At 48.0% G+C, this 27,909-nt stretch overlaps 1 protein-coding gene across 3 annotated transcripts in view; it reads right to left on the bottom strand.

The window, feature by feature from the left end:
- The window catches only part of LOC140426673 (centrosome-associated protein 350-like), a 145,350-nt gene that overhangs the window by 45,312 nt on the left and 72,129 nt on the right, over positions 1-27,909 (bottom strand). For 2 of the 3 annotated variants that reach the window (XM_072511753.1, XM_072511755.1), the window contains 3 exons: positions 26,939-27,061; positions 7,554-7,750; positions 6,073-6,281 (listed from right to left, as the gene is read on the bottom strand). In XM_072511753.1, coding sequence (XP_072367854.1) covers positions 6,073-6,281; positions 7,554-7,750; positions 26,939-27,061 — 529 coding nt within the window. The remainder of the gene's footprint in view (positions 1-6,072; positions 6,282-7,553; positions 7,751-26,938; positions 27,062-27,909) is intronic. The other variant, XM_072511756.1, reaches the window with a different exon arrangement.

Below are 27,909 nucleotides of genomic sequence, written 5' to 3'. Positions count from 1 at the left end.
CCAGAGGGTGAAACGGAGATAGTAGTGGCGATGGATGCCGAGAAAGCAGTTGATAGAGTGGAGTGGGATTATCTGTGGGAGGTGTTGAGGAGATTTGGGTTCGGAGAGGGGTATGTTAGATGGGTGCAGCTGTTGTATAGGGCCCCAGTGGCGAGTGTGGTCACGAATGGACGGGGATCGGCATATTTTCGGCTCCATAGAGGGACAAGGCAGGGATGTCCTCTGTCCCCATTACTGTTTGCACTGGCGATTGAGCCCCTGGCGATAGCGCTGAGAGGTTCCAAGGGATGGAGGGGAATACTTAGGGGAGGAGAAGAACACCGGGTATCTTTATATGCGGATGATCTGCTACTATATGTGGCGGATCCAGCGGAGGGGATGCCAGAAATAATGCGGATACTTGGGGAGTTTGGGGATTTTTCAGGGTATAAATTGAACATGGGGAAGAGTGAGCTGTTTGTGGTGCATCCAGGGGAGCAGAGTAGGGAAATAGAAGACCTACCGTTGAGGAAGGTAACAAGAGACTTTCGTTACCTGGGGATCCAGATAGCTAAGAATTGGGGCACATTGCACAGGCTAAATTTGACGCGGTTGGTGGAACAGATGGAGGAAGATTTCAAGAGATGGGATATGGTAGCATTGTCAATGGCAGGGAGGGTGCAGGCGGTTAAGATGGTGGTCCTCCCGAGATTCCTCTTTGTGTTTCAGTGTCTCCCGGTGGTGATCACGAAGGCTTTTTTCAAAAGGATAGAAAAGAGTATCATGGGTTTTGTTTGGGCCGGGAAGACTCCGAGAGTGAGGAAGGGATTCTTACAGCGTAGTAGGGATAGGGGGGGGCTGGCACTACCGAGCCTAAGTGAGTATTATTGGGCCGCTAATATTTCAATGGTGAGTAAGTGGATGGGAGAGGAGGAAGGAGCGGCGTGGAAGAGATTAGAGAGGGCGTCCTGTAGGGGGACCAGCCTGCAGGCTATGGTGACAGCCCCATTGCCGTTCTCACCAAGGAACTATACCACGAGTCCGGTGGTGGTAGCTACACTGAAGATTTGGGGACAGTGGAGACGACATAGGGGAAAGACCGGAGCACTGGGGGGGGTCCCCGATAAGAAACAACCATAGGTTTGCCCCGGGGGGAATGGATGGGGGATATGGAATGTGGCAAAGAGCAGGTATAACGCAATTGAAAGATCTATTTGTGGATGGGAAGTTTGCGAGTCTGGGAGCGCTGACCGAGAAATATGGGTTGCCCCAAGGGAATGCATTCAGGTACATGCAATTGAGGGCTTTTGCGAGGCAACAGGTGAGGGAATTCCCGCAGCTCCCGACACAAGAGGTGCAGGACATGGGTGGGGGACGGTAAGGTGTCGGATATATATAGGGAAATGAGAGACGAAGGGGAGACTATGATGGACGAACTAAAAGGGAAATGGGAAGAAGAGCTAGGGGAGGAGATTGAGGAGGGGATGTGGGCAGATGCCCTAAACAGGGTAAACTCGTCGTCCTCGTGCGCCAGGCTAAGCCTGATTCAGTTCAAGGTATTACACAGGGCACATATGACTGGAACACGGCTCAGTAAATTTTTTGGGGTGGAGGATAGGTGTGCGAGGTGCTCGAGAAGCCCAGCGAATCATACCCATATGTTTTGGTCATGCCCGGCACTACAGGGGTTTTGGATGGGGGTGACAAAGGTGCTTTCGAAAGTAGTAGGAGTCCGGGTCGAACCAAGCTGGGGGTTGGCTATATTTGGGGTTGCACAAGAGCCGGGAGTGCAGGAGGCGAAAGAGGCCGATGTTTTGGCCTTTGCGTCCCTAGTAGCCCGGCGCAGAATATTGCTAATGTGGAAAGAAGCCAAGCCCCCGGGGGTGGAGACCTGGATAAATGATATGGCGGGGTTCATAAAGTTGGAGCGGATTAAGTTCGTCCTAAGGGGGTCGGCTCAAGGGTTTACTAGGCGGTGGCAACCGTTCGTCGAATATCTTGCGGAAAGATAGATAGGGGAGAACAAAGAAGGCAGCAGCAGCGGCCCAGGACTTGGGGGTGGGGGGGGTGGGGAGGGGTGGCCTGAGACAAGGCAGTTGCCAATTAGGGCTAGCTTTTTTTTTTTTTTTTTGTTATTTAATATTTATTTATTTGTTGTTGTTTTTGTTTAAATTTAAAAAGGTCATTATTATCTGTATTGTTACAATGTTGTGTAAAAGATGCACAATGTACTGTGTTGGTTGACCAAAAATTTTCAATAAAATATTATTTAAAAAAAAAAAAGTGTTGTGGAAAGTCACTTGGAAGGTCACAGAAGGACGCGAGATTGGAAAGGGGGTGTAAATAAAAAAGGGGGAGACGAAAGTGATCAGAGATGACCATATCTGTCACTGGCATGATGCGAGAAGACACATCGATTTATGCAAATACCACATAGAGGTGTTTCCTAATTTAATCCCCGGAAGGTCTGGTTCTAAATTTTAGACCACGATCCCTGGTCTAACCAAACAGTCTATCCATCTGCACTATATGGTCCCAGACACACTGTGAGCCCAAAGGTTATGACTTCTTTGTATTTAAGTGTCTTTCAATCCCTCAAGTCTATACAAGCTACTTTTTACTGGAGGCAGACAAGTGACTGTAATTTCTGATTCTCTGCCTCTGTCAAACACTGCAGTGAGGCATTGGAAGCCAGTGCTGTAACAGAGAACTTGTATTTCTAGGAAATCTTTCATGTCTTCAGCTCATCTCAAATACTTGTCATCCAATGAATTAATTTTAACGTGCTTACAAAAGCTGTAGCCACTTGCTGCTCATATTCACGGTCAACCCCTTAACTTTGCCATGAGGGTCTCGTACTCCACCATAAGCACCCTCATGGCAAAGTTAAGGGGTTGACCGTGAATATGAGCAGCAAGCGACTACAGCTTTTGTATGCACTTTAAAATTAATTCATTAATTCATTTCACACAATGAGTGATTATGGTCTGGAATGGGCTGCCTGACAGCGTGGTGGAGGCACGTTTACTCAAATGATTCAAAAGGGAATTAGACTGTTATCATAAAATGAAGACTGTGCAGAGTTATGGGACAATGGCACAAAGGACTCATTTGGAGACCTGGAGCAGGCACAAGGGGGCAAATCATCTCCTTCAGCTTGTGAGCTGCAACAGTTCTGAGATTCCATCAGTATTTACCCAAGCAAAAAGTCATCACATTACACTATCATATTGTGATTTGTGGGATCTTTGTGCTCAAATTGGCTGCCATGGTTCCTGCCATGTTTCCTACATTACAAGAGTGACTACACTTCAAAAGTTCTTAATTGGCTGTAAAGTGTTTTTGGGATGACCTCAGGTCACCGAAAGGCACTATATAAATGTAAATCTGTCTTTTCTTTTATTTAGCCACTCTGTTCCCATAATTTGCATCCCCAATTCCTTTATCCTTCGATCCAATCCAATCCCAATTGTCACTACCACAAATCCGGACAGCAATTCCTTCACCTAATCTGTAGGCCAGATCAGGTAAGGACGTCAGATTTCAACGAACAAAGAACAAAGAACAAAAAAATGTACAGCACAGGAACAGGCCCTTCGGCCCTCCAAGCCCGTGCCGACCATGCTGCCCGACTAAACTACAATCTTCTACACTTCCTGGGTCTGTATCCTTCTATTCCCATCCTATTCATATATTTGTCAAGATGCCCCTTAAATGTCCCTATCGTCCCTGCTTCCACTACCTCCTCCGGTAGCGAGTTCCAGGCACCCACTACCCTCTGCGTAAAAAACTTGCCTCGTACATCTACTCTAAACCTTGCCCCTCTCACCTTAAACCTATGCCCCCTAGTAATTGACCCCTCTACCCTGGGGAAAAGCATCTGACTATCCACTCTGTCTATGCCCCTCATAATTTTGTATACCTCTATCAGGTCTCCCCTCAACCTCCTTCGTTCCAGTGAGAACAAACCGAGTTTATTCAACCGCTCCTCATAGCTAATGCCCTCCATACCAGGCAACATTCTGGTAAATCTCTTCTGCACCCTCTCTAAAGCCTCCACATCCTTCTGGTAGTGTGGCGACCAGAATTGAACACGATACTCCAAGTGTGGCCTAACTAAGGTTCTATACAGCTGCAACATGACTTGCCAATTCTTATACTCAATGCCCCGGCCAATGAAGGCAAGTATGCCGTATGCCTTCTTGACTACCTTCTCCACCTGTGTTGCCCCTTTCAATGACCTGTGGACCTGTACTCCTAGATCTCTTTGACTTTCAATACTCTTGAGGGTTCTACCATTCACTGTATATCAATACTCTTGAGGGTTCTACCATTCACTGTATATCATTCCCCTAGGGATATTAATGAACCAGAAGGTTTTTTTTAAATGGCAATCGATGATGGCTTCATAATAGTTTCATGATAATCACCATGATTTCATGGTAACCATTACAGAGATTAATGCATTAGTCTGGGACTTTGGATTACACATCAATTGACATTGCCACTATGTTACCGTCTCCGCCAAGTGTTTCTAAATTGTACAGCCCAAGGCTGTATACATCACTCTGAAATCTTTAGGTTAAATAGTCTTGTATCTTCTAACTTGAATATTCTATACCTCCTAAGATTGGCTTTGAAGTAGTTACAGATCAGATTGTCCAGAATGATGCCAGTGTTTAAAGAATTAAAATGTGTGAACAGGTTGCATAAACCTGGTTCATAGTCCTTTGAGTTTAGAAGGTTCTTGGGTATTTCAATCAAGGTATCTGAAATGATAAAAGATATTATACAGGGTAGATGCGGATAAACTATTTCCTCTTTTGGGAGACTCCAGAAGGAAGCACAATTTCAAAATTAGAGTTAGGCCATTCAGGAGTAAAATTAGAAATCACTTCTTCACAAAAAAGCTACAGAATTCTGCAACCCTCTCTCCAAAAACCTAGGAATGCTCTGGCGTTGGTAGTTGGGCAGTTGGATGGGTAAGAAAGGCAACATAGAGTAGGTGTTATGGGAGTTTTCCAGCGTGCTTGGGACATTTGTAACTACAAGATTAGCAGTTTTGATAATCTCAAGTTTACAAATAGAATGTGGGAAGTCATCCAGGAGTATTAATTGTATATTAATTTTATTTAATAGCATGCAGTATGCTGCACATTAACCAGGTGTTCCCTTATCCCTTGTAAAGACAAAACTATATCTGTGGTTGTGGGATTAAGAGGTGTATGTTTGCACTGTATAATTCTGTAAATAAATATAAAATGGAGTAAAGATTAGCTCCAGCACTATCCTTCACCTGCTAGCTTTCTGAAGTAGGAATGTGTTACAATTGTCAAGTCTGGAGGTAACAAAAGCATGAATGAGAGTTTCAGCAAAAGAGATGGGGCAGAGACGGTGATGTTATCGACCTGAAAATAGGCGTTCTTACCAGATATGCAGCAACGTAGTTACTTTTTGAAGATTCTTAAGATTTTCCCTACTGCAGCTGTTGAGTGGGAATTAGCCAGAGAATACTGGCCATTTTCTAGTCGTTTGGTACATACACCATGCTAGTCTTCCTGCCACTTTCTCTTCCAACTCCCTCAGGATCCAAGAATGCATCTTGTCAAGAGCTAGCAAAAAACGTTTTCCTTCCTGAAGGCACCCAGTTTTGTCAGGGTGGAACTGCATAAGGGCTTGTCCCTGGTACCTAATCCAGTCGTGATCTTAGATGGTAGGCCTTAGGGCAGGTGTGCACACACACGCACACACCCGAGCAGGAATACCAAAATAGCAATCAAGAGCGGAAATCTAGGTCAAATTCCTTTCACTGTTGATTCTTTTTAAGATGAGGAGATGCCGGCGCGACTCCTGACGGCTTGAGCATACATGTCGAGTCTAGGGCAGCGGCCTTCCGGAGGGGTCCAATTTGACTCTTTCCTTTTCGATTGCCTTTTTAACGCAGAGGTAGCTATGATCCACTAACTTGGAAGTGACTATGAGTCATGAGCTTTCTATTCTAATTGGCCTCATGCAACCTTGAGCAGTGCCTTTACCCACTAGATCATTTGGAAACCTTTTTTTTAAAAAAAAACACATGAAATATTTTTTAACCTGTTTGCTGTGTGTTGCCACAGATTCAAAATCCTGGGAATAACCATCATCAGTGAAAACACTATGGTCAGGACTGGTAGACATCTGAAGGACTATTGATGCTGATTCTACAGTCTGTGCAGGTGGACTTCCAACCTCCTCCGGAATAGAACTGTCACTGTGGGGCTGGGAACAAGATGGTGCAGGGCATTCTTCCTCGCTGGCTGTGTCTAGAGAGAAGAACACTAGTTAGAATACTTGTCGTGCAGTGGATTAACATCAGTCTTTAGAGTGGAAATGCACCATTCAGTAAGACCAGCTTTCAGCTCCACCCTCCTTTCGAAGTATTCTGCATTTCAGAAGCATGTAGGAGTGACACAAGGGGAGGTTAGGAACTGTTGCCCAGACCAAGCTGAATGTGCGCATTCACTGAAATCACCTTGCATTAATTCAGGTCCCATTAGATAACCCCGTTAACAGACAAAACAGTCCATCACACGAACCTGCTTCCCATCCATTGACTCCACCTACACCTCCCGCTGCCTGGGGAAAGTGGCAGCATAAACAAAGACCCCTCCCACCCGGCTTACTCACTCTTCCAACTTCTCCCATTGGGCAGGAGATACAAAAGTCTGAGAACATGCACGAACAGACTCAAAAACAGCTTCTTCCCTCCTATCACCAGACTCCTAAACGACCTTTTTATGGACTGACCTCATTAACACTACACCCCTGTATGCTTCACCGGTACCGGTGTTATGTAGTTACATTGTGTACCTTGTGTTGCCCTATTATATATTTTCTTTTATTTCCTCTTCTTTTAATGTACTTAATGATCTGTTGAGTTGCTTGCAGAAAAATACTTTTCACTGTACGTTGGTACACATGACAATAATCCAAATCCAAAACACTCCACCATTACAACATGATTGCAGTCTGATGTTGTTGCTAATGAGAACAATCAGATGATGAATTATCAATATTGCACAAGAAAGTGTGATTTTTCCACTCATGTTAATGTTAGCCATGTGAGCCTTACAAAAACATTGTCCAAAGTCACACTCTGATTACAACTTCTGCTGCTTCCCGACTCTGCAACTAACGTCCACCAAGAGACAGCAAAGGAGGAAAAATCTTCAATTACAGCCTCCCTCAAGAGGCTGAGTGAGAAACTGCACTATGATGTGGTGCCAAGACACAGAATAGGAAGGTCCTGGTTCCAATACCTGGGCTGGGTTACCATATCACTGCTGATGCTATGTAAATCAGATTTCCTAAATTAAAGAGACAAAAAAATCTAGGTTTACACCCTTGCTTCATATCCTGTAATCCAGACTGACAAGATTGTATATCAGCCTCAAACATGCCATCACAGTCAAAGAGCTCAACTTTGCAACTTAGTACCAGCCCGCACAACAGCACACATACTAATGCCTTGAAGGGCGATAAATATTGGAAAAATAAGAAAACAAATGGAATCAGAGACAGAATCCAACATTTACCTTTAGATCCGGGGCTTCTTTCGCTAGCCTCTCTCTTTGCCACTTTTTGTTTGAGCTCCTTGTCCCAAGCAGCCAGGGCCTGCTTTTCCATTCGTCGGATCTCAGCTTCCTCAGCATCGAGCCGCCGTTTCCATTCGAGCAGCTCCTCTGCATATCGTCGCCGATGCATCAGTTTCTGCTCCCGCTTAGTAAGAAACCTGATGGACGTGCAAGCAAGGGAGGAGGAAGAGAGAGAGAGAGAGAGAGTCAGCAAACCGCCAATATTTATTTGTGCTATCAGACATTAATCTTGTACCTCAAAATATGTAATTCTTACAATTTAAACTCAGAACTCTGTTTGGGTTAGAATCTCCTCCTTGCACAATTCAGATGTCCTACAATATTGCAGCACTGCTACCACTACTGCATGTAAATAGGCCAAGTACAGTTAATCAATGCCTTTGACAGGATTTTCTCTGCAAGTTTGGTGTTGCAGTGATACTTGTAAAAACTGGCAGCTTCAAACACTGCACAGCATCACGCTGCAATGTTTTTTTAAATAAACCCTCCAGGCTTACAAGGAGCTCCCCAACCATTGCAATCTGGTAACTTGGCCCAGCCCAGGGATCGTAACTGGGATCTTCCTGGACTGTGAGCGCCTTGGAACCAAGCAAACATGACTCCAGTGGCATACTACTGAAAATTTACTAAGAGGTTTGCCATGATAAGATGGATATTAGTGCCTTTCTACATTTAGACCCCTTCGATTGACAGTATAATTCTTTGAAAAGTAGACAGAATTAGGCTTTCTTAACCTGGGGGATTATTAACCTATATTGTGACAGAGTTGCAGTCTCTCTCCCTCAACCAAATCAGTAGGATCTTTGTTGCGTTTCATTTACAAAACAGAGAAAATGAAACCAATCCGGATGTGTTGTGAAGATGAGCAGAGTTTTCACACTTCGGTTACTCCAGGCCACCTCTGTTTAAAACAAGCTCGCCATTCCAAACGTAGCTGATGTACTTCTGGAATGATGCCCTCCCACCAAGAACTAGGTACTCCGGCACAACATCCTGCAGTGTTTCATACAAACCTCTTGGGTCAAAAAAATGATGATGCTTCACAAAATCAAAGACCTGTAAAATACTGGTAACCTCACTCACAATTGTTAACGGTTCAAATAGCCAAAGGTTGGCCAATTGTCACACTGTCCATTCAATGGCTGACTTCGCATAGCCTCAGATTTAAGAATCTCCTTGAACTGCTTATAAAATCACCATGATGTGGAGATGCCGGCGTTGGACTGGGGTGAGCACAGTAAGATGTCTTATACACCGGGTTAAAGTCCAACAGGTTGGTTTCAAATCACTAGCTTTCGGAGCACTACTCCTTCCTCAGGCATCTGAGGAAGGAGCAGTGCTCCGAAAGCTAGTGATTTGAAACAAACCTGTTGGACTTTAACCTGGTGTTGTAAAACTTCTTACCATAAAATCACCACTTGACATGGCCTCAGATTTAAGGATCTCCTTGAACTGCTTATAAAATCACATGTTAGAGTAAGACAATAAGAGACTTCCGGTTGCGGCGATGCAGAGCTAAGCCGCACATTTCGGCAGCTCCCGCTAGAACGGACTTTTGGGCTCTCCGGAGGAGCCCCAACGGAACTTTTTCAATCGAATCCCATGTGGGAAGGTGAAGTAAGGTCCCCCTTTCCATTGTGTATGGAGGGGACTAGAGGTGGAGGGACAAAAAAAGAAGCTTTGGAGCAGCGGCAGAAACGAGGGGGAGAAAACAAGATGGCGGAGTGCGGAGACCGAGCAGCATGGGGGCCGGACCAACAGGAGTTTCTCAGGCGCTGCGTGGAGGAGCTTAAAAAGGAGGTGCTGGCGCCAATGCTGTTGCCGATCGAGGGGCTGAAGGCGACCCCGAAGGACCAGGCGGTAGAGCTCTGAGAGGTGAAGGAAAAAAAACAATGAGAACGAGGACGAGACCTTGGGCCTGGCGGTGAAGATGGAGGCTTACGAGGCGCTGCACAAGCGTTAGGCCGAGAGATTTGAAGTCCTGGAGAACAGGTCGCGGAGGAAGAACCTCCGGATTCTAGGTCTCCCCGAAGGAGTGGAGGGGGCTGATACTGGGGCGTATGTGAGCACGATGCTCCATTCGCTGATGGGTGCGGAGGCCTCTCCGAGCCCCCTGGAGCTAGAAGGGGCTCACCGGGTCCTGACGAGGAGACCCAAGGCTGGCGAGCCGCCAAGGGCGATAGTGGCGAGGTGCCATTGTTTCGCGGACAGAGAGAGTGTTCTGAGATGGGCCAAGAAAGAGCGGAGCAGTAGATGGGAGAATGCGGTGATCCGTGTTTATCAGGACTGGAGCGTGGAGGTGGCAGAAAGGAGAGCTGGCTTCAATCGGGCCAAGGCGGTGCTGCATAAAAAAAGGGTGAGATTCGGAATGCTGCAGCCAGCGCGACTGTGGTCACGTACCAGGACCGACACCACTATTTCGAAACGCCAGAAGAGGCTTGGACCTTTATCCAAACGGAAAAATTGGACTCGAACTGAGGAGCTGTGGTAGTGGGGGAGATGTTGACTGTATACAGGGTTGTAAATATGGGGACAGAATGTTTCACGGGTGGGACGATGAATGGGGATGGGGGAAAGAGTTTTTGATGGGGGGGGGGGGGGGGCAGTGAGGAATGTGGGCGTCGGTACTGGAGGGAGGTGAGACTCGGGGATGGGGGAATTAGGATAAGGCCGCAACAGGAGCTGCGCCACAGGGGGCGGGGCTGGCTTGGGAAAGCGCGGGCTTTTTTTCACGCTAGGGAGAGGGGGGGGGGGGGGGGGGGGGGGAGAGCGCAAGGATGAGGAGGGATTTCCACACGGGAGGGGTCAGCAGGAGTCAGCTGACTTACGGAAGTATTATGGGGGAGCAAAAGAGCTAGATTTGGATCTAGCGGGGAGGGGGGGGGGGGGGGGGGAAACACACACACAATAGGGTTGCTGCTGCAATGGCCGAGTGGGAACTGAAAATGGATGAGGTGGTCGGTCGGGGCGGGGGTTACCCGTCAGGGGGGCTGCAGGGTGCGGGACTGGCCTAAAATAGGAGATGGCTAGTCGGCGGGGGGTAGCCCCCCAATCCGGCTGATAACGTGGAATGTGAGAGGCCTGAATGGGCCGATTAAGAGGGCCCGAGTGTTCGCGCACTTAAAAAGACTGAAGGCAGACGTGGTCATGCTTCAGGAGACACATCTGAAGGTGGCAGATCAGGTCAGGTTAAGAAAGGGATGGGTAGGACGGGTGTTCCATTCGGGGCTGGATGCGAAGAATAGAGGGGTGGCAATACTGGTGGGGAAGCGAGTGTCGTTTGAGGCGAAGAACGTAGTGGTGGATAACGGAGGCCGGTGCATGATGGTGAGTAGTAGGTTGCAGGGGACGGGGGCGGTATTGGTGAATGTATACGCCCCGAAGTGGGACGACGCTGGATTCATGAAACGTATGTTGGGGCACATCCCGGACTTGGAGGTAGGAAGCTTGATAATTGGGGGGGGGGGGGGGGGGGGGGCGATGACTTCAACACAGTGCTGGATCACTCCAGAACCGGAAAGAGGCCGGCTGCGGCCAAGGTGCTCAGGGGGTTTATGGACCAGATGGGGGGAGTAGATCCGTGGAGATTTGCCAGGCCTTTGGCCAGAGAATTCTCTTTTTTCTCCCATGTACACAAGGCCTACTCCCGGATAGATTTTTTTGTTCTGGACAGGGCATTGATCTCGAACGTAGAGGGAACGGAGTATTCGGTCATAGCCATTTCAGACCATGCCCCGCACTGGGTGGAATTAGAGCTGGGGGAGGAGAGGGACCAATGCCCTCTGTGGCGGTTGGATGTGGGACTGTTGGCAGACAAGGAAGTGTGCGGGAGTGCATCGAAAGGTATCTGGAGGCCAACGACAACGGGGGGGGGGGGAGTAGTATGGGAGGCGCTGAAGGCGGTGGTCAGGGGAGAGTTAATCTCCATCAGGGCTCATAGGGAGAAGAGAGAGGGTAGGGAAAGGGAGAGGTTAGTGGGGGAGATTTTTAAGAGTGCACAGGAGATATGCAGAGGCCCCTGATGAGGGACTACTCGGGGAGAGGCGAAGTCTCCAGACGGAGTTCGACCTGTTGACCACAGGGAAGGCAGAGACACAGTGGAGAAAGGCACAGGGGGCGATGTACGAATATGGGGAGAAGGCGAGCCGGATGCTGGCACATCAGCTCAGCAAGAGGATGGCAGAGAGGGAAATAGGTGGAGTCAAGGATGGAAGGGGAACTACGGTGCGGAGTGCGGTGAAAGTGAATGAGGCATTCAAGGCCTTCTACGAGGAGCTGTATAGGTCCCAGCCCCCAGGGGGAAAAGAGGGGATGCAACGATTCTTGGACCAACTGAGGTTCCCGAGGGTGGAGGAGCAGGAGGTGGCTGGTTTGGGGGCGCCAATTGGGTAGAGGAGCTGGTGACAGGACTGGGGAGCATGCAGGCAGGGAAGGCCCCGGGACCGGATGGGTTCCCGGTGGAGTTCTATAGAAAGTATGTAGACCTGTTAGCCCCGTTGCTGGTCAGGACTTTCAATGGGGCAAGGGAGGGGGGAACTCTGCCCCCGACAATGTCGGAGGCGACAATCTCTTTGATCCTGAAGCGGGATAAGGACCCGCTGCAATGTGGGTCGTGTAGGCCTATCTCGCACCTCAACGTAGATGCCAAGTTGCTGGAAAAAGTGTTAGCTACGAGGATTGAGGACTGTGTCCCGGGGGTGATTCACGAGGACCAGACGGGGTTTGTAAAGGGCAGGCAGCTAAATACCAATGTGCGGAGGCTGCTGAATGTGATTATGATGCCATCGGTGGAGGGAGAGGCGGAGATAGTGGCAGCCATGGACGCGGAGAAGGCCTTTGACCGGGTAGAGTGGGAGTATCTCTGGGAAGTGTTGAAGAGGTTTGGGTTCGGGGGAGGGTTTATTAGTTGGGTTGAGCTCCTGTATAAAGCCCCGGTGGCGAGTGTGGTCACGAACCTGCGGAGGCCGGAGTATTTCCGGCTGTATCGAGGGACGAGGCAGGGGTGCCCCCTGTCCCCCCTGCTGTTTGCATTGGCAATTGAACCTTTGGCCATGGCGTTAAGGGAGTCGGGGAAATGGAGGGGGGTGGTCCGAGGGGGAGAGGAGCATCGAGTATCGCTGTACGCAGACGACCTGTTGCTGTATGTGGCTGATCAAGTGGAGGGGATGGTTGAGGTCATGCAGATCCTAAGGGAGTTTGGAGACTTCTCGGGCTATAAGCTCAATGTGGGAAAGAGCGAGCTCTTTGTGGTGTATCCGGTGGATCAGGGAAGAGGGATAGACGACCTACCGCTGAGGAGGGCAGAAAGGAGCTTTCGATACTTGGGGATCCAGGTAGCTAGGAGCTGGGGGGCACTGCACAAACTTAATTTGATGCGGCTGGTGGAACAGATGGAGGACTTTAAAAAGTGGGACATGTTGCCACTCTCGCTAGCGGGTAGGCTACAGTCGGTTAAAATGGTGGTCCTCCCGAGGTTTCTTTTTGTATTCCAATGCCTCCCAATTGTGATTACCAAGGCCTTCTTTAAGAGGGTAAGCAGGTGCATTATGGGATTTGTGTGGGCGGGTAAGACCCCGAGGGTAAGGAAGGGGTTCCTGGAGCGTAGCAGAGATAGAGGGGGCTGGCGTTGCCGAATCTGATGGCTGCTATTGGGCAGCCAATGTGGCGATGATCCGTAAGTGGGTGATGGAGGGAGAGGGGGATGGCGTCCTGCAAAGGAACGAGCCTGGGGGCGCTGGTGACGGCACTGCTGCCGCCCTCGCCGACAAGGTACACCACGAATCCGGTGGTGGCGGCAACGCTGAAGATCTGGGGGCAGTGGAGACGACACAGGGGTGCGATGGGAGCCTCAGTGTGGTCCCCGATCAGAGATAACCACCGGTTTGTCCCAGGAAGGATGGACGGGGGGTTTCAGAGCTGGCATCGGGCAGGGATTAGAAGAATGGGGGACCTGTTCATCGATGGGACGTTTGCGAGCTTAGGGGCGCTGGAGGGGGGCACCTGAGCAAGAAAATACAAACGATCCGGAAAACTGATGTGTACGGGAGGAATCTAATGTTCAAAGTTCTGTATCATATTGATTTGCCATGTTTATGTCTTGCTATGCAAGCTTTTTCTTCTTTTTGGTTACGGGGGGGGGTTGTTTATATGGTTGAAAATTCTGTTAAAAATTCTTAATACACACATTTTTTTAAAAAAAAGAGTAAGACAATAAATGTCATCATATGAATGCGAGTGCAGTGTTTGTGTGTGTGTGTGTGTATGAGAGTGAGAGGGGGATGGGGAGGTGCCCACCCCAGTCCAACGCCGGCACCTCCACATCAGCATTATCTTCATTGCAGGCTTCAAGAAATCACATTCCAAGAAATAATCAAATTCTTCAATTTTCCTGCACTTGCTATGAAACAAATGTTCTTCCCTACCCCTATTCAACCCAGAGTCACATGCAACGTTGCCAACTGGATCGACCAAATCTCATTTCCTCTCCATCCCCCGATAATCCAGAGTAGAGGTTCCCAACCATGTGTGTCTCACAGCTCACCTTTATACTACAAAACATTGAGGCACACCTAATTTCTCCAACTGAGCTACCCTCAAGCAAAAAAGCTTTTTATCTCTAAAACTGCCTTAAAATATATCAAGCCATGATTTAATACGATTTTCATAAGTTTTAGTTTACAATGAAAGCCTTAACGCCAGTTGCATGTCAAATACAATATTTTTAAAAAGTATACACAATTTAAACATGTTTTCAATTAAAGATTTCAAATGTTTTCAGTTGCTTTAAGTCTATATTTCTCAATGTGTAAGCTCATAAATGAAGGAAATACTGCGAGCAGCATCTTTTAATGCGACATTTGGGCCTGCGTCTGGGAGCAGAGTCTCTTGATCTGGGGAGGAACTGATGACAAGACAACTTACAGATCTTGCCCCAGATGTTTTTTTAAAAAACCTAAGCCAACTCGCGCGGATAGGTTGTGGGAAACAGTAAGAGCAATGCTATAATGTGATCTGAAACAAATGGATATTCGTGCCCCGCAAGCAACAGAAGTGTATGTGAAGACATCTCTGCAAACTTCAGTGTACAATCTATTTTGAGCTCTGTGATTTCCTCTGGTTCTTTTAATGATAATGTCTTTGATGATTCAAGTGAACTAAATGGATCACGTGCAGAGTCCAAATCTTCTATTCTCAAGATGGGGAAGTAGTATTCAAACTCGTAGTGTTGTGTGAAGATGAGGGTTGGCTTTGCCAACAGGATTTGTTGATGCCAGCTTGAACATCTCAAACAGCCCACTTGCCACTTTTTCCTTCCATAGGGCTAGTTTTGATCTGAAGCTTAAAGTTTCACTGTGGCAGTCAGAATGTTCTTGTGCTTTGCCCGACATTTTAACATTCAGCTCATTCAGATGGCTGAATATGTCTGAAAGATGCGGAAGCTTAGCACACCAAGAATCATTATGTATTAAATCTATGTGTGGCAATTCATGCAGAGCTGAAAACTCTTTCAGCACATTGGAAGAGAAGGCATTTTCCCCCTCGGAAGTAACCATCGCACTTGTGTGTTCATGAGTAAACCCTTGTAACTTGACTCCCATCTCTTCCCTAAAAGTAGTCAACTAGTGTGATTTCAAAGGACATGACTTCACATAATTCACAATTTTCGCTGTTTGGCCTAATGCTGCAGTTCACTCAGAAAGCATTGTTTTGGCCACAAGGGCTTCACGGTGCAGGGTACGTGACTGACCTGGATGTCAAGATTCTGTTCTTTCACTTTAACTCACGAATCCTTTGACTTTTCCTATCATGGCAGTTGCTCAGTCATGCAGAAGCCATTTGAATTTGGTCCAGTTGAGATTGTTTTCCTCCTCATAAGCAGGTTTCTTCTCCGGTCACATGGCCAGATAATTCTTTGCAAAAGAAGAAATTCTCTTTGAGAGAATCCCCGTCAACACACCTGACACTGGCTAAGAGCTGGCAGAGTCCGCTAGCATCTGTGGAATCATCAATCTGCAGGGCAAATTGTCCACTAATTTCTCTTGGAAGCACCTATTCAATATTCGTCAATACACTGCTTGACTGTATCAGAAAGGGAAACTTTGCCGACTTCTTTGGTAGCATCAGATCCCAACATTGCTCTCACAATACTTCTGCATGCTGGTAAAATTAGGATTTCGGCAATGGCTTACAGCTTCTTCGATTTCGCTATGACCTCGGCCACCAGGTAACTCATCACCTGCACATTATCCAAAATTCACACATACTCCTTTATACATTGATTTTGCTTTATGTCTTGTTCTGTCAGGCACTTGAAGTACTGTATATCCTTGCTGGAGATCGAACAGCGTTTTTGTTTTGAAGTTGCACGTCAACATGGTACCATTGCAGCATTTGAGAGCTTCTCCCTGAAAATTAGGTATTGTGGGTCAGGGAAAGAGGCATCAAAATCCAACAGCCAAGTAGCTGTTCCTGTATTGGCTGAGTATGAACACTCTTTCTCTCTCCTCCCCCCCCCCCCCCCGCCATCTGAATCAGAGCAGGACTCTCGCTTCTCTTCAAGAGCTTATCCACGGCAAACACACCACAGTGTGCAATAAACACCCTCAAGCATCAACCTGCAAGCATCATTTCAGCTCTCCAGCCATACCAAGCCAAACACTGCTCTTCTAAAGGCGTATTCTTGCCCCAACGCCATGCAGCATTGAATTGCCAACCTTCAGGGCATACGGTAGCATAGTGGTTAGCACAGTTGCTTTTCCAGGGTCCCAGGTTCGATTCCCGGCTGGGTCACTGGCTGTGCGGAGTCTACACGTTCTCCCAGTGTCTGCGTGGGTTTCCTCCGGATGCTCCGGTTTCCTCCCACAGTCCAAAGATGTGCGGGTTAGGTGGATCGGCCATGCTAAATTGTCCTTAGTGTCCAAGAAATGTTAAGTGGGGGTTACGTGGGCTTCAGTAGGGTGCTCTTTGTAAGGGTCACTGCAGGCTCAATGGGCCAAATGGCCTCCTTCTGCACTGCAAATTCTGTGATTCTATTATTCAGTTGTCTTCTCGGATCTTCAAGGCTTCTTTTGGGGTCTCTTTGACAACTGGAGCACACATCACTTAAGATCTGCTCCTTGCAGCCCTTTCTCTAATTTCAGCCTGTTTCTCCTTTTCTTAACTTTATTGATTTCTGTTTCTTACCTCTTTCTTCTTCCCTTACTGGGAACTTTGTGTTTTTACTTCTCCCGGTCCTCTCTCCTGTTTTTTTGAACTCTCCGACTCCCTTGCTTCTCCCAGAGCTTTGCACCAACTTGAGTTTTTACTTTTTGCACCGATGCACAGGGTTTCATCTTTAGCTCTGTTGTCAGCATCTCCAAGTCCTGAGGAACATTGGGCCTCCTGTGAATGGGCGAAACATCTGCGCTTTGGATATTTGTTGGTCAGGACAATGTGCATGCGCTTGACCAACATAAAAAATCCAAACCATGCAGGTGCAGCCGTTTCCTGGCCAGTGTGTGCACTGGAGGCCTAATGTTCCTCGGGATTTGGAGATGCTGAGGAAGGCGACTAGATTTAGTTTATTTACCAAAACTTTGAGTTATTTGGCATTTTATTTCGCGACACACAGATGGGAACCACTGGTCTCGAGGGTGTTCAGTTGCAGTTAATCTACATTCATCTCTTGGAGTTTGTACTCTTATTAATACCATTCAGCCATTTGAGGTTACTGTACACTGTGGGATTCGGACGACTGTGGAATGATGCACCCCAATATTCACCAGCCATAACCTATATTATCTGTGGTAACATTACCATCTAGGATTTTTCCTTCAGAATTTTATTTCAGGGTTAAGATCCAGAATGGGCTAAAGCTTTCTACTCTTTTTAAAACAATTAATTAGTGCGAGTAAAACCCTTAAATTTTCTTGATTAGAAATCAAAGGTTCCTTGGTAGGCACATTCTAAGAAAGAGCACTCTTTTATACAGTTTACTAGATCCTAATAGAAGATTTTCCAGCTATTAATACTCTATGTCTAGAAGAAAGAGATGTGCAACTTATTGCACTATGCATATTTACCACGGTAACAAATGTCTGAACATGGAATAACGCCAATGAAAGGGTTAATGAAATATGAGCTTGATAGACTACAATCTTCATCGCAAGTGCATTCTGCTTTTTGAATGATTGTGGGAAGAATCTGATTATCAAATCAATATGTCAGACACAGACACTATATAATTTCTCATCTTTGATGAAGGAAGCTGCAGGGTCATTTTCCAGATTAGCTTTGTAATTTTTCACAATAAAATAGGAAAAGATATCAAGTAGCTTAAAGTACAAAAGCAAAACATCACGGGTGCTGGAAAACTGAAATAAGAACAAAAACTGTTGGAAATACTCAGCATGACAGGCAGCATCTGTGGGAAGAAAGAGTTCAAGTTGAGGTGACCATTTGAAAGCTGAAGTAAGCTGTCCTTATTTAAAGTAGGATTTGGAAGGGTGTACAATGATCCAATTGGCACAGTCTCTTGGATATCACCTATCTTTTTAGGATCATGGTCTTTTCATGGTTGAGAGGGCTTTACATGCAGATTTAAAAGAACCACATGGTAAACAGGGGGAGGAGATCAGAAAGGTTGTGGGGTACAAAATTGTTTCTTTCAGTTGTCTGCATAATTTAGGGTCACTAGTGTTGCCATGGGTTTGCCAAAGTGGCTTTAAGTTACAATAATTTCCTATTGACCTAATGTATTTAGCTTACGTTCCATGTGGCTGAGATGAATCAGAAATATTTTAATTTCATGAATTGCTTCCTATTGCACTCTGATCTACAATAATTATTCTTCGTTTAACCCACAGCTTTCAGAAACTGTTGCACAGTAGCTGGCATAGATTTGTGCCAATATGTACATAGAATGGTTAGGGCAGATTACAGTCATGCTAGACATTATCCTCAGATTTCAGTGCCTCTCACTTCAGTGTGTTTCAGCATGATCCCTATGTAAGGTTCCAAAATGACCTTCAACCAAGGAATGATTACCAAGGATAGATTTATTAAGTCTCCTGGACAGGAATAACAATAAAACAGCATAGGTTTTATTGTTCATTGTCGAATTAACAATTTGAGGGTAGTTTCCACCTTGGGCGTAACCTGCGATCTGACTGCAATTTTCATTAAAACGTGCTCAGGTTTCTGTTCAACTGCATCTGCATGTCACTGAATGACGATTTGACAGCATTTTAGAATGTATTTTTTGTTATCCGAGAGTAGTAACTTAATGCAGCTGGAAAATGGGGATTGATTCAAAAAAATTATAAGTAAATCTAATTTAACCTAATTGTCAATGCATTATTTGTGAGTAATCCAATGGGGATAAAAAACTGAAAATGTTTTCTTTTTAAATATACATTTACTACGTATATAGGGGTACAGTCAAGTTTCAGAGTGAAGTGGGAAAAAAATTCCAAAACATTTAAAACATGCTAATTGTTGCTCTTGATCCTCTGAGAACCAGCTTAATATTTATAGCCTCCTTAAAGGTTTGCAGGAGTACAATTAGCAGAAAGATGTAACGGTGATTAATTCGCCCTGTGGGAGTGTCAGCTTCGGCTTCAAAAGATCATAAGAGGCAGGAGAACGCGGGGACGGAGCGAGGACCGCCAGTGGCAGGGACCGACCCCCACCCCCCCGACGGCGACCACGAGGCTGGCGGCGGAACAAAGGACTCCCGGCCCAGCCAGAAGCCTCTCCCTCTCTCGACCCTCCCGACCCGGCTGGTGGGTGAGTGAGGGGGGGGAAAAAAGAACTTGCCCAAAATGTTTTGAAAAATAATTTTCTTTCCCCTTTTTATTGAATTTTTTTTTGAAAAAGGGGTTTAAGAGGGGGAAAAAAAAGTGTTAAAGGAGAGAAGGGAGGGGGAAAAGAAAAGGGTACAAAAGAAAAGGGAAGGTGGGGGGGGAGGGGGGGGGGGAAAAGAGAGAAAATGCCAGAAGGTAGCCAAAGCAGAGGGAGAAAGAGCACCAGAAGCAGAAGGGGCAATGAGAGTGCCCGTTCAGACGAGCTAACCGGCACACAAAGCGGCAGAACGGAAGGCCCGCCGCAACAACAAAAAAAATGGACAGACAGGAGCTTTTTCCCCTTGGGACGGGGGGAACTGGAGCTGGAAGGTATCCTTTGCTGAGGCGCTGAGGGAACACCAGCAGGAAAACAAAGCAGAGGCTAGGGCAGACATGGAGGCGTGCTGGCAGCAATGGACAAGGCCCTGACGGAGGTGCAGCTCGCCCTGGGTAGAGCAGAGGAGAGACTGGAAGCCCAAGAGGAGAAACTGGAAGCCCAAGAGGCGACCATTAAGGAGCTGGAAAAAGCCACGACTGACAAGAGCGACCAGATCACGGCCCTGGAGAAGGAGGTGGCGAGACTGGTCACAACGCAGGGGAGCTTGAAGGGCAGAGTGGATGATCAGGAAAACCGCTCGAGAAGGCAAAATGTAAGGATAGTGGGCCTGCCAGAGGGAATCGAGGGTAGAAACCCCACGGTATATGTGGCTGAGATGCCGGGTAACTTAGTGGGAGGAAAACTTTCCCCAATCCACCAGAAATGGACAGAGCGCACCAGTCACTGTGCCAGAAGCCCAAGGTAGGGGACTACCCGAGGGCAGTTATAGCTAAACTGCACCGGTATCAAGACAGGGAAACAATCCTGCGCTGGGTCAGGCAAAACAGAACCTGTAAATGGGAAGGACACTTCATTAGAGTCTACGAAGACATTGGGGCAGACCTAGCCAGGAGACGGGCCGGATTCAATAGAGCGAAAGCAGCTCTTCAGAAGAGCAACGTGCGTTTTGGTATGCTGTACCCAGCGAAACTCTGGGTCACATACCAAGAAAGAGAGTACTTCTTACCAGCCCCTGCCGAAGCAAACAAGTCTGTCGAGAAACACGGGCTGGAAAACCATTATTCTGGGTGGAAATGATAGGCCCCTGGCAAGGGGCAACAGCACGCCAACTTGAGATGGGGGAGGGGGGGGGGGGGGGGGAAGACACCAGGCACCCCCTTCCCCCATGCCACGGCAAGCGCACCCTGAACAAAAAGCAAACCACTACCCGAGGGACCGCTTCAGGTGGGAGACCAGACCCCAGCACAAGGGAACGAGAGTAGCGGAGAAGGGAGAACAAGCAAGCGGAGTGCAGGGTAGGATGGGGGAAGAGCGGGCAGAAAACCGCAGAGGCCGGGCGAGGGAGAAGCGAGACAGTAACCCCCGAGAGGGGGGCCACTGAACTACCAGGAAAGCTAGCGCTGGAGGCATGCAACAAAGCAGGGCCGCAGTGCGCCCCCAACCGGGGGGACGGCACCAGGCCGTGGGGGGGGCCGGACCATTCAACAGAGGCGGGAAACCAAACGGGGATAGGAACTGGGGAAGGAGGAACAAAAGAGAGGTATACGGGAGAGGGGAGAAAAAGGGGGGGGGGGGGGGGGGAAAGGGGAGGGACAAACAAGGCGAGAAAGAGAACAATAGGGCTACAAAGTGCCACAACCAAAGGCTCGAAACGAGGAATCGCTGCAAGCAACCACTCAGTACGGTCTCTGGGCGAAGGGCGACTCGAGTGCAGGGGACTACCCGCGTGGCAACGCACAGTGGGGGGCCATGTCAGGTGCCACCTGGACAAAGGGAAACCCTGGAGCGCAGCGACCCGGCCGCATGGAGAGAGCAGTGACATCGACCATCCTGGACGGCCTCCTAACAAAGGGAAACCCCGGAGGGCAGGGGGGCGTCCACCAGGTAAGTATGGTTAATCCCACAGGAGCGGTGGACAGAAGCCCCCAACCAGGATAGTCACCTCAAATTTAAGGGGACTCAACAGCCCAGTGAAAAGATCCAGAGTCCTCACCCACCTAAGAAATATGAAAGCCAACATAGTCTTCCTCCAAGAGACACACCTGAGAGAGCAGGACCGACTGCGGGCAAGAAAGGGCTGGGTGGGGCAGACCTACCATTACTGTTATGGGACGAGGGCCAGGGGGGGTGGCAATACAAATCAGCAAGAAGACGATGTTTAGGGCGCCGAAGACGGTTACGGACCCAGGGGGACGGTAAGTCATGGTCAGCGGGGCCCTGGAAGTACTGGTTAACGTGTATTCGCCCAACTGGGACGACACGAGCTTCATTAAAAAGACCATGGCAGAAATCCCCGACATAGCGACGCACCGACTAATCATGGGTTGGGACTTCAACTGTATACAGGATCCAACGACTGACAGATCAAGCTCCAAAACGGGAAAACCTCAAATGGCGAGGGAACTCGGTCACATTATGGGACAGATGGGAGCGGTGGACCCCTGGAAGTTCACACACCCAGAGGAGAAGGAGTTCTCCTTCTTCTCCACAGTGCACAACGTATACACCAGATTGACTTCTTTGTGGTGGGGAAAACAGGGCTTCCAGGGATAGACAAAGTGGAATATTCCACAATTGTGATATCCGACCACGCTCCACACTACATGGATGTGAGGCTGGAGACGGGTAGGGCCCAACACCCCACATGGCGGTTGGACATTGCCCTACTAGCTGACAAGGCCTTCAACGAAAAGATATCGCAGGCATAGCAGGGTACACGGAGAACAACCAAAACGGGGAGGTCTCGCCCTCCACATTCTGGGAAGCGCCGTAGTAAGAGGGGAAATGATTGCTTTCAAAGCTCAAAGAGATAGGGAGGAAAGGGCCTCCAGGCAGCAGCTGGTCGACTCCATACTGGAGGTAGACCGTAAATACTCCGAGGCCCCGACCGTAGAGCTCCTGGCGGAAAGGAAAGAGCTACAAAGGAACTTTGATCTGCTGTCCACCAGGAAAGCAGTGCACCAATTCCGCCAGGCACGTAGGACCCTATACGAACTCGGAGACAAAGCCAGCCGCCTGTTGGCACACCAGCTGAGAAAGCAGGCAGCCACCAGAGAAAACCAGAAGCACACTAGAAACAGAACCAGAAAAGATTAACAAAACTTTCATGGCCTTCTATCAAGGGCTGTACACCTCAGAGCCCCCAATGGGGGAGTCTGGGATGAAACGGTTCCTTGATGGACTGGACATACCAGTCGTGGGGGGAGGGCAGAAAACAGGGCCTGGAAGCACCACGAGCACGAGGAGAGATCATTGACAGCATTAGCTCCATGCAGGCGGGGAAGGCACCAGGACCACATGGGTACCCGGCGGACTTCTACAAAAACTTTGCGACAGCACTGTCCCCGCACCTGAGGGAGATGTTCACTGACTCGCTAGCGAGGGGCACACTGCCACCTACGCTAGCACAGGCTTCAATCTCGCTGATACCCAAGAAAGATAAAGACCCAACGGAATGTGGGTCATACAGACCCATCTCACTGCTGAACGCAGATGCCAAAATACTGGCCAAAATCCTAGCCAAAAGGCTAGAAAAATGCATACCAGAGGTGGTTGCAGAGGACCAGATGGGGTTTTGTCAAAGGTAGGCAGCTAACTTCGAACATCAGGCGCCTGCTAAACGTGATAATGACCCCATCCGGGGAGAGAACACCAGAGGTGATCGTCTCCCTCGACGCAGAAAAGCCTTCGACAGGGTCGAATGAAAATACCACAGAGGTACTCGAGCTGCCACAAAATCCACTACCTGGGTATCCAAATAGCCCATGACTGGAAAGAGATCCACAAATGGAACCTCGCCAGTCTGACAGAGGAAGTAAAAAAGGACCTGCAAAGATGGAACACACTCCCACTCTCCCTCGCGGGGAGAGTCCAGACGCTCAAAATGAACGTACTGCCCAGGTACCTCTTCCTACTTAGATCTATCCCGATCTACAACCCCAAGGCCCTTTTCCAAGAACAAAATCCGGGGGGGGGCTAGCCCTCCCAAACCTACAATTCTACCACTGGGCGGCGATGGCCAAGCGAATAAGGAGATGGAACAAGGAGCCGAGTGGGTGCACGCGGAAGAGGCCTCCTGAAAGGGGACCTCCCTCCAGGCCCTCGCCACGGCGGCACTCCCATCCCCACCCAAAAACACTCCAGCAGCCCGGTGTGATAGCCACCCTCCAATCCTTGAACCAACTACGGCAGCAATTTGGCCTGACCCAAATGTCGGACAAAGCTCCCATCTGCAACAACCATAGATTCACACCAGCACTGACTGACGCCACCTTTAAAAAGTGGGGACAGGACGGAGGGACACTGACAGTCAGGGACCTATACACTGACAGTCAGGGACCGATACACGGACGGCAGGATCACAACAACGGACAAACTGACAGAGAAATTCCAGCTAGCCAGGGGGAACGAGTTAAGGTACCTGCAACTCAAAAACTTCCTACAAAAGGAGACAAGGACGTACCCACAACCGCCACGACAGACATTACTGGAAGAGTTACTGGACGCAAGCATCCTAGATAAAGGGAACTGTAGCGACATGTATGACCGACTGGTAGAAAGGGCCAACCCCATCTCGCCTCCATCTTTTGAAGGTGATATCTAGCATGGCTGGGGGGAATCTGTGATTGCCGCAGATGGGGGCCATAAGGGACATTTTGGCCATCCCAAAGTGCTGTCTCAACTGGGTCCACGTTCTCAGCGTGGCCGCTACCACTGGGCTCGTTGTGTACCTTGTTGAGGAGGATGGGAGTGCTGCTGTGGCCAGGGCCCGCAGGGTTGTTCCTTTACAGGATGCCTCCTCCATTTGTACCCAATCTGTGTCGGGTTCTTGTCCCCATCCCCTCACTTTTTCTGCCGTTGCTGCCCAGTGGTAGTATTGTAGGTTCGGGAGAGCCAGGCCCTCTCTGACTTTCCCTCTTTGCAGTGTCGGTTTGGGAATTCTCGGGTTCTTGCCACCCCAACACAAATGCCATGATTAGCCTGTCTATGTTTTGGAAAAAGGTCTTGGAGATGAAGATCAGGATGGATCTAAACAGGAAGAGGAACCTTGGCAGTACGTCACCTTGATCTTCTGCACTCTTCCCGCCTGGGAGAGTGGGAGTGAGCCCCACCGTTGAAGGTCTTTTCTTCCTCCACCAGGCTGGTCAGGTTCCACTTATGGATCTGTGTCCAGGCTCTGGCTTTTTGGATCCCCAGGTAATGGAATCTGTTCTGGACAGTTTTGAACGGGAGCCCCTCCAGCTCTGTCCCTCCCCCTTTTGGGTTCACTGGGAATGTCTCGCTTTTGCCCAGGTTAAGTTTGTAGCCCGAGAAGGTTCCAAACTCTTTCAGTATTTGCAGTATTGCCTTCAGTCCCTCCTGTGGCTTCGAGACATAGAGGAGCAGGTCATCTGAATAGAGTGAGACTCTGTGCTCTCGGTCTCCTCTCCGGATTCCCTTCCAGCTTTTTGCGTCCTGCAGGGCTATCGCCAGGGGTTCGGTCACTACCGCAAACAAGAGTGGGGATAGGGGGCAGCCTTGTCTTGTTCCTCTCTCTAGCTGGAAGTATTCAGAGCTGGTGGTGTTAGTTCGGACACTCGCTTTGTGAGCGTTATATAGGAGCCTCACCCAGGCGGTGAATCCCACTCCTAGCCCAAACCGTTCCACTACCTCGAGGAGGTAGCTCCATTCGACTCTGTCAAAGGCCTTTTCTTCTTCCAGGGAGACAATCACCTCTGGTATTCTCTCCCGGGGTGTGGGGGGAAATCATTATCACATTCAGTAGCCGCCTGATGTTCGCTGTGAGCTGCCTACCCTTGACAAAGCCCGTTTGGTCCTCTGTGACCACCTCTGGTACCCAGCCCTCCAGCCTTTTGGCCAGACGGTGATATAGTTCTAAGTCAGGATGGTGAGTGGCTTGGAGGGAAATTTGCAGCCGATGGTGTTCCCATGTATCTGCTGCCCTTGTTCTGGGGCCGTGGGCTTGAAAGCACGGTCAAAAGAGCTCAGTGAGTTGGAGTGCATCTTGTTATATAGTGTACACTGCTGCTACTATGTGCTGAGACTGAAGTAAATTCATGTTAAAGTTTGGTGGATAGGGTGTCTATCAAATAGGTGGCTTTGGCCTGGATTGTGTAGAGCCTCTCGGGTGTTATTGGAGCTGCACTCATCCAGGCAAGTGGAGAATATTCCATCATACTCCTGACCTGTGCCTTGTAGATGGTGAACAGGGTTTGGGGGTGGAATGGAGAGTTATTTACTGAATTCCCAGCCTCTGATCCGCTCTTGAAGCCACAGCATTTACATGGCTCATCCTGTTTCTGGTCAATGGTAACCCCCAGAACATTGATGTGTCCTGTCATCAGTGCCAGCTGTTTCTCCCTTAAAAACTGAACAGGAAGAAAATGGTACATTTTACTAGATTCTTTACAGTAGAAATACCGATAATCAACTTTCAAAGACAATGATTCCAAAGCAAGAAACATGGTGGAATCATATTTTAGTTCGTTGGGAGGGGGGGGGGGGGGAGGGGGGGAAAGAGAGAGAGAGAGAGAGAGAGAGAGAGAGAGAGAGAGAGAGAGAGAGAGAGAGAGAGAGAGAGAGAGAAAATCGCAGAAATGCAGCACAGTATCCAACTCAACACTGAATGCAGCCTAAGCAACATTAAAATGGACGATCAAATAATTCCGAAGCAAGATCAAATACAGATCAGGAATAAACACAATTCCTGCCATAGCTAGAATTTTCCCATTTTCCTGTGAACATGTCCAGTACGCTGGTTAATGCAGCATTGTGTGCTAGAAAATACTTGTTCTTCCAATAAATTACCATTTTAAATCAAAGATCTAAGACCTGTCAGCGCGACTTGGAAGTGACCGGCGTTCAAACAAAATAGTTACATGCGCATTCTGCAGATATTCTCCAAGGGTGAATACTGTGACAATTATATCCTGATTTAGTTTCGGAAAACCTAAGTGCATGAGAGAATGAAAATTGAAAACTCTCCAAGTTCTCACCAAAGACACGTTGGTGCAATAAAGGGGCACTTCCATTTGAAAATTCAAGCTTGTAGTATAAATTTACTAGTTAACTTAAAGGTGCATAAAATGAAATCTGCAAGTTGCCATTTTGCCACAAAAGAACAGTCCTATTCAACATTTTTTAAAATTCCATCTTCAATAATGTTCTATTGATATTAGCAGCTCAAGGCTTTGTGTAACTTTGACCTCTCCTTCCATGGTAATGCCCCTTTAATAAACACTCTTCAGTTCCACGGCAAAGTCTGCAATACACTGCCAACCAGCTACTTGGCGGACCTACGTGAAGCCACAAGCGAGAGATGCAGGAACTCAAATTTTCTCTTCATAATTCTCTACCCTCCACGCACCACCAACCCCCACACCACCCACGTGCATGTGATGAAACAGAGCATGCTCGATCAGTGAGAAGCAGAGGTTGCACAGTACCTGACCAGCTGGTTGTAGATGTACAGCTGGAATTTGGGATGTAGGTTGGGGAAACAGACACTGAGAGAAGCCCAGTGATGAGACGTAAAGACAGAGAAGAAGTAGTGGACAGGAGAGCAGTGTCTACAAAGAGGCAAAACAGGAGAAAAAAAGACAACAGCTGAGTATTACCCCAAAATTACTTCATCCTTTAGATACTCTAAAGAAAACCTCACATTTTAAGCAGAAATTCCACTTAATGCATAACATTTCTCCAACCACCCTATACCTTTTGCCTCAATCCAACTCATTCTGCTTAGATTCTATGACTTCAAGTGGCAACAATGCCCAAAGCTGACATACACTCCCAACTCTCTTTTTGATGGGTGTTGGGGAGGAGGGTGGGAAACTCAAATACTGCATTACAGTTACAATCCTGATAGTCCAACCACAGGTTACAAACCCTTCTGAAAAAGGGAGTGTGTCAATCAGCATTGGGATCGGAATCGCTAATGACAGTTGATAAGAAATGCTCCGCAATGCTACTTTCTCACAAATAGTTGAGTTCTGTTTGTGCATTGACAAACTCCCTCTCAGAACTAGGCAAGGGAATTAGAAGAGGGTGAATTAAAACAATAGTTCATATTCATACTACTGCCTCAATCCTATTTCATTACACTCAATGCTGATATTGTCATTAGGTTAATCTAGTAGGGTGACAAAAGGTCTCTCCCTGGGCAAAGATCTCCACCTCCAACCAACCATTGTTGTTGGCAAAGAGTATGCATTTAGTCTTTGACTGTCAACACTTGGTACAAATGTGGCGACTTTCAGAACTTTCCAGAAACACCCAAAGGATTCTAAGTTTTGCTAATTATAGATACAGGCTGACATCATACAGACACAGGACTGCAATCCACATGGAGCAACAAAGGATTGCCACCTTCCTCCCTTTTGATTTTTGGAACTATGCCATTCAGCTAAGGAAGCAA

Source organism: Scyliorhinus torazame, chromosome 7 (genome assembly GCF_047496885.1).
Source record: "Scyliorhinus torazame isolate Kashiwa2021f chromosome 7, sScyTor2.1, whole genome shotgun sequence".
In the NCBI taxonomy this organism is placed as follows: Eukaryota; Metazoa; Chordata; class Chondrichthyes; order Carcharhiniformes; family Scyliorhinidae; genus Scyliorhinus; species Scyliorhinus torazame.
Note: the sequence above shows the minus strand (reverse complement) of the source record. Positions and strands in the feature narration are given on the sequence as shown.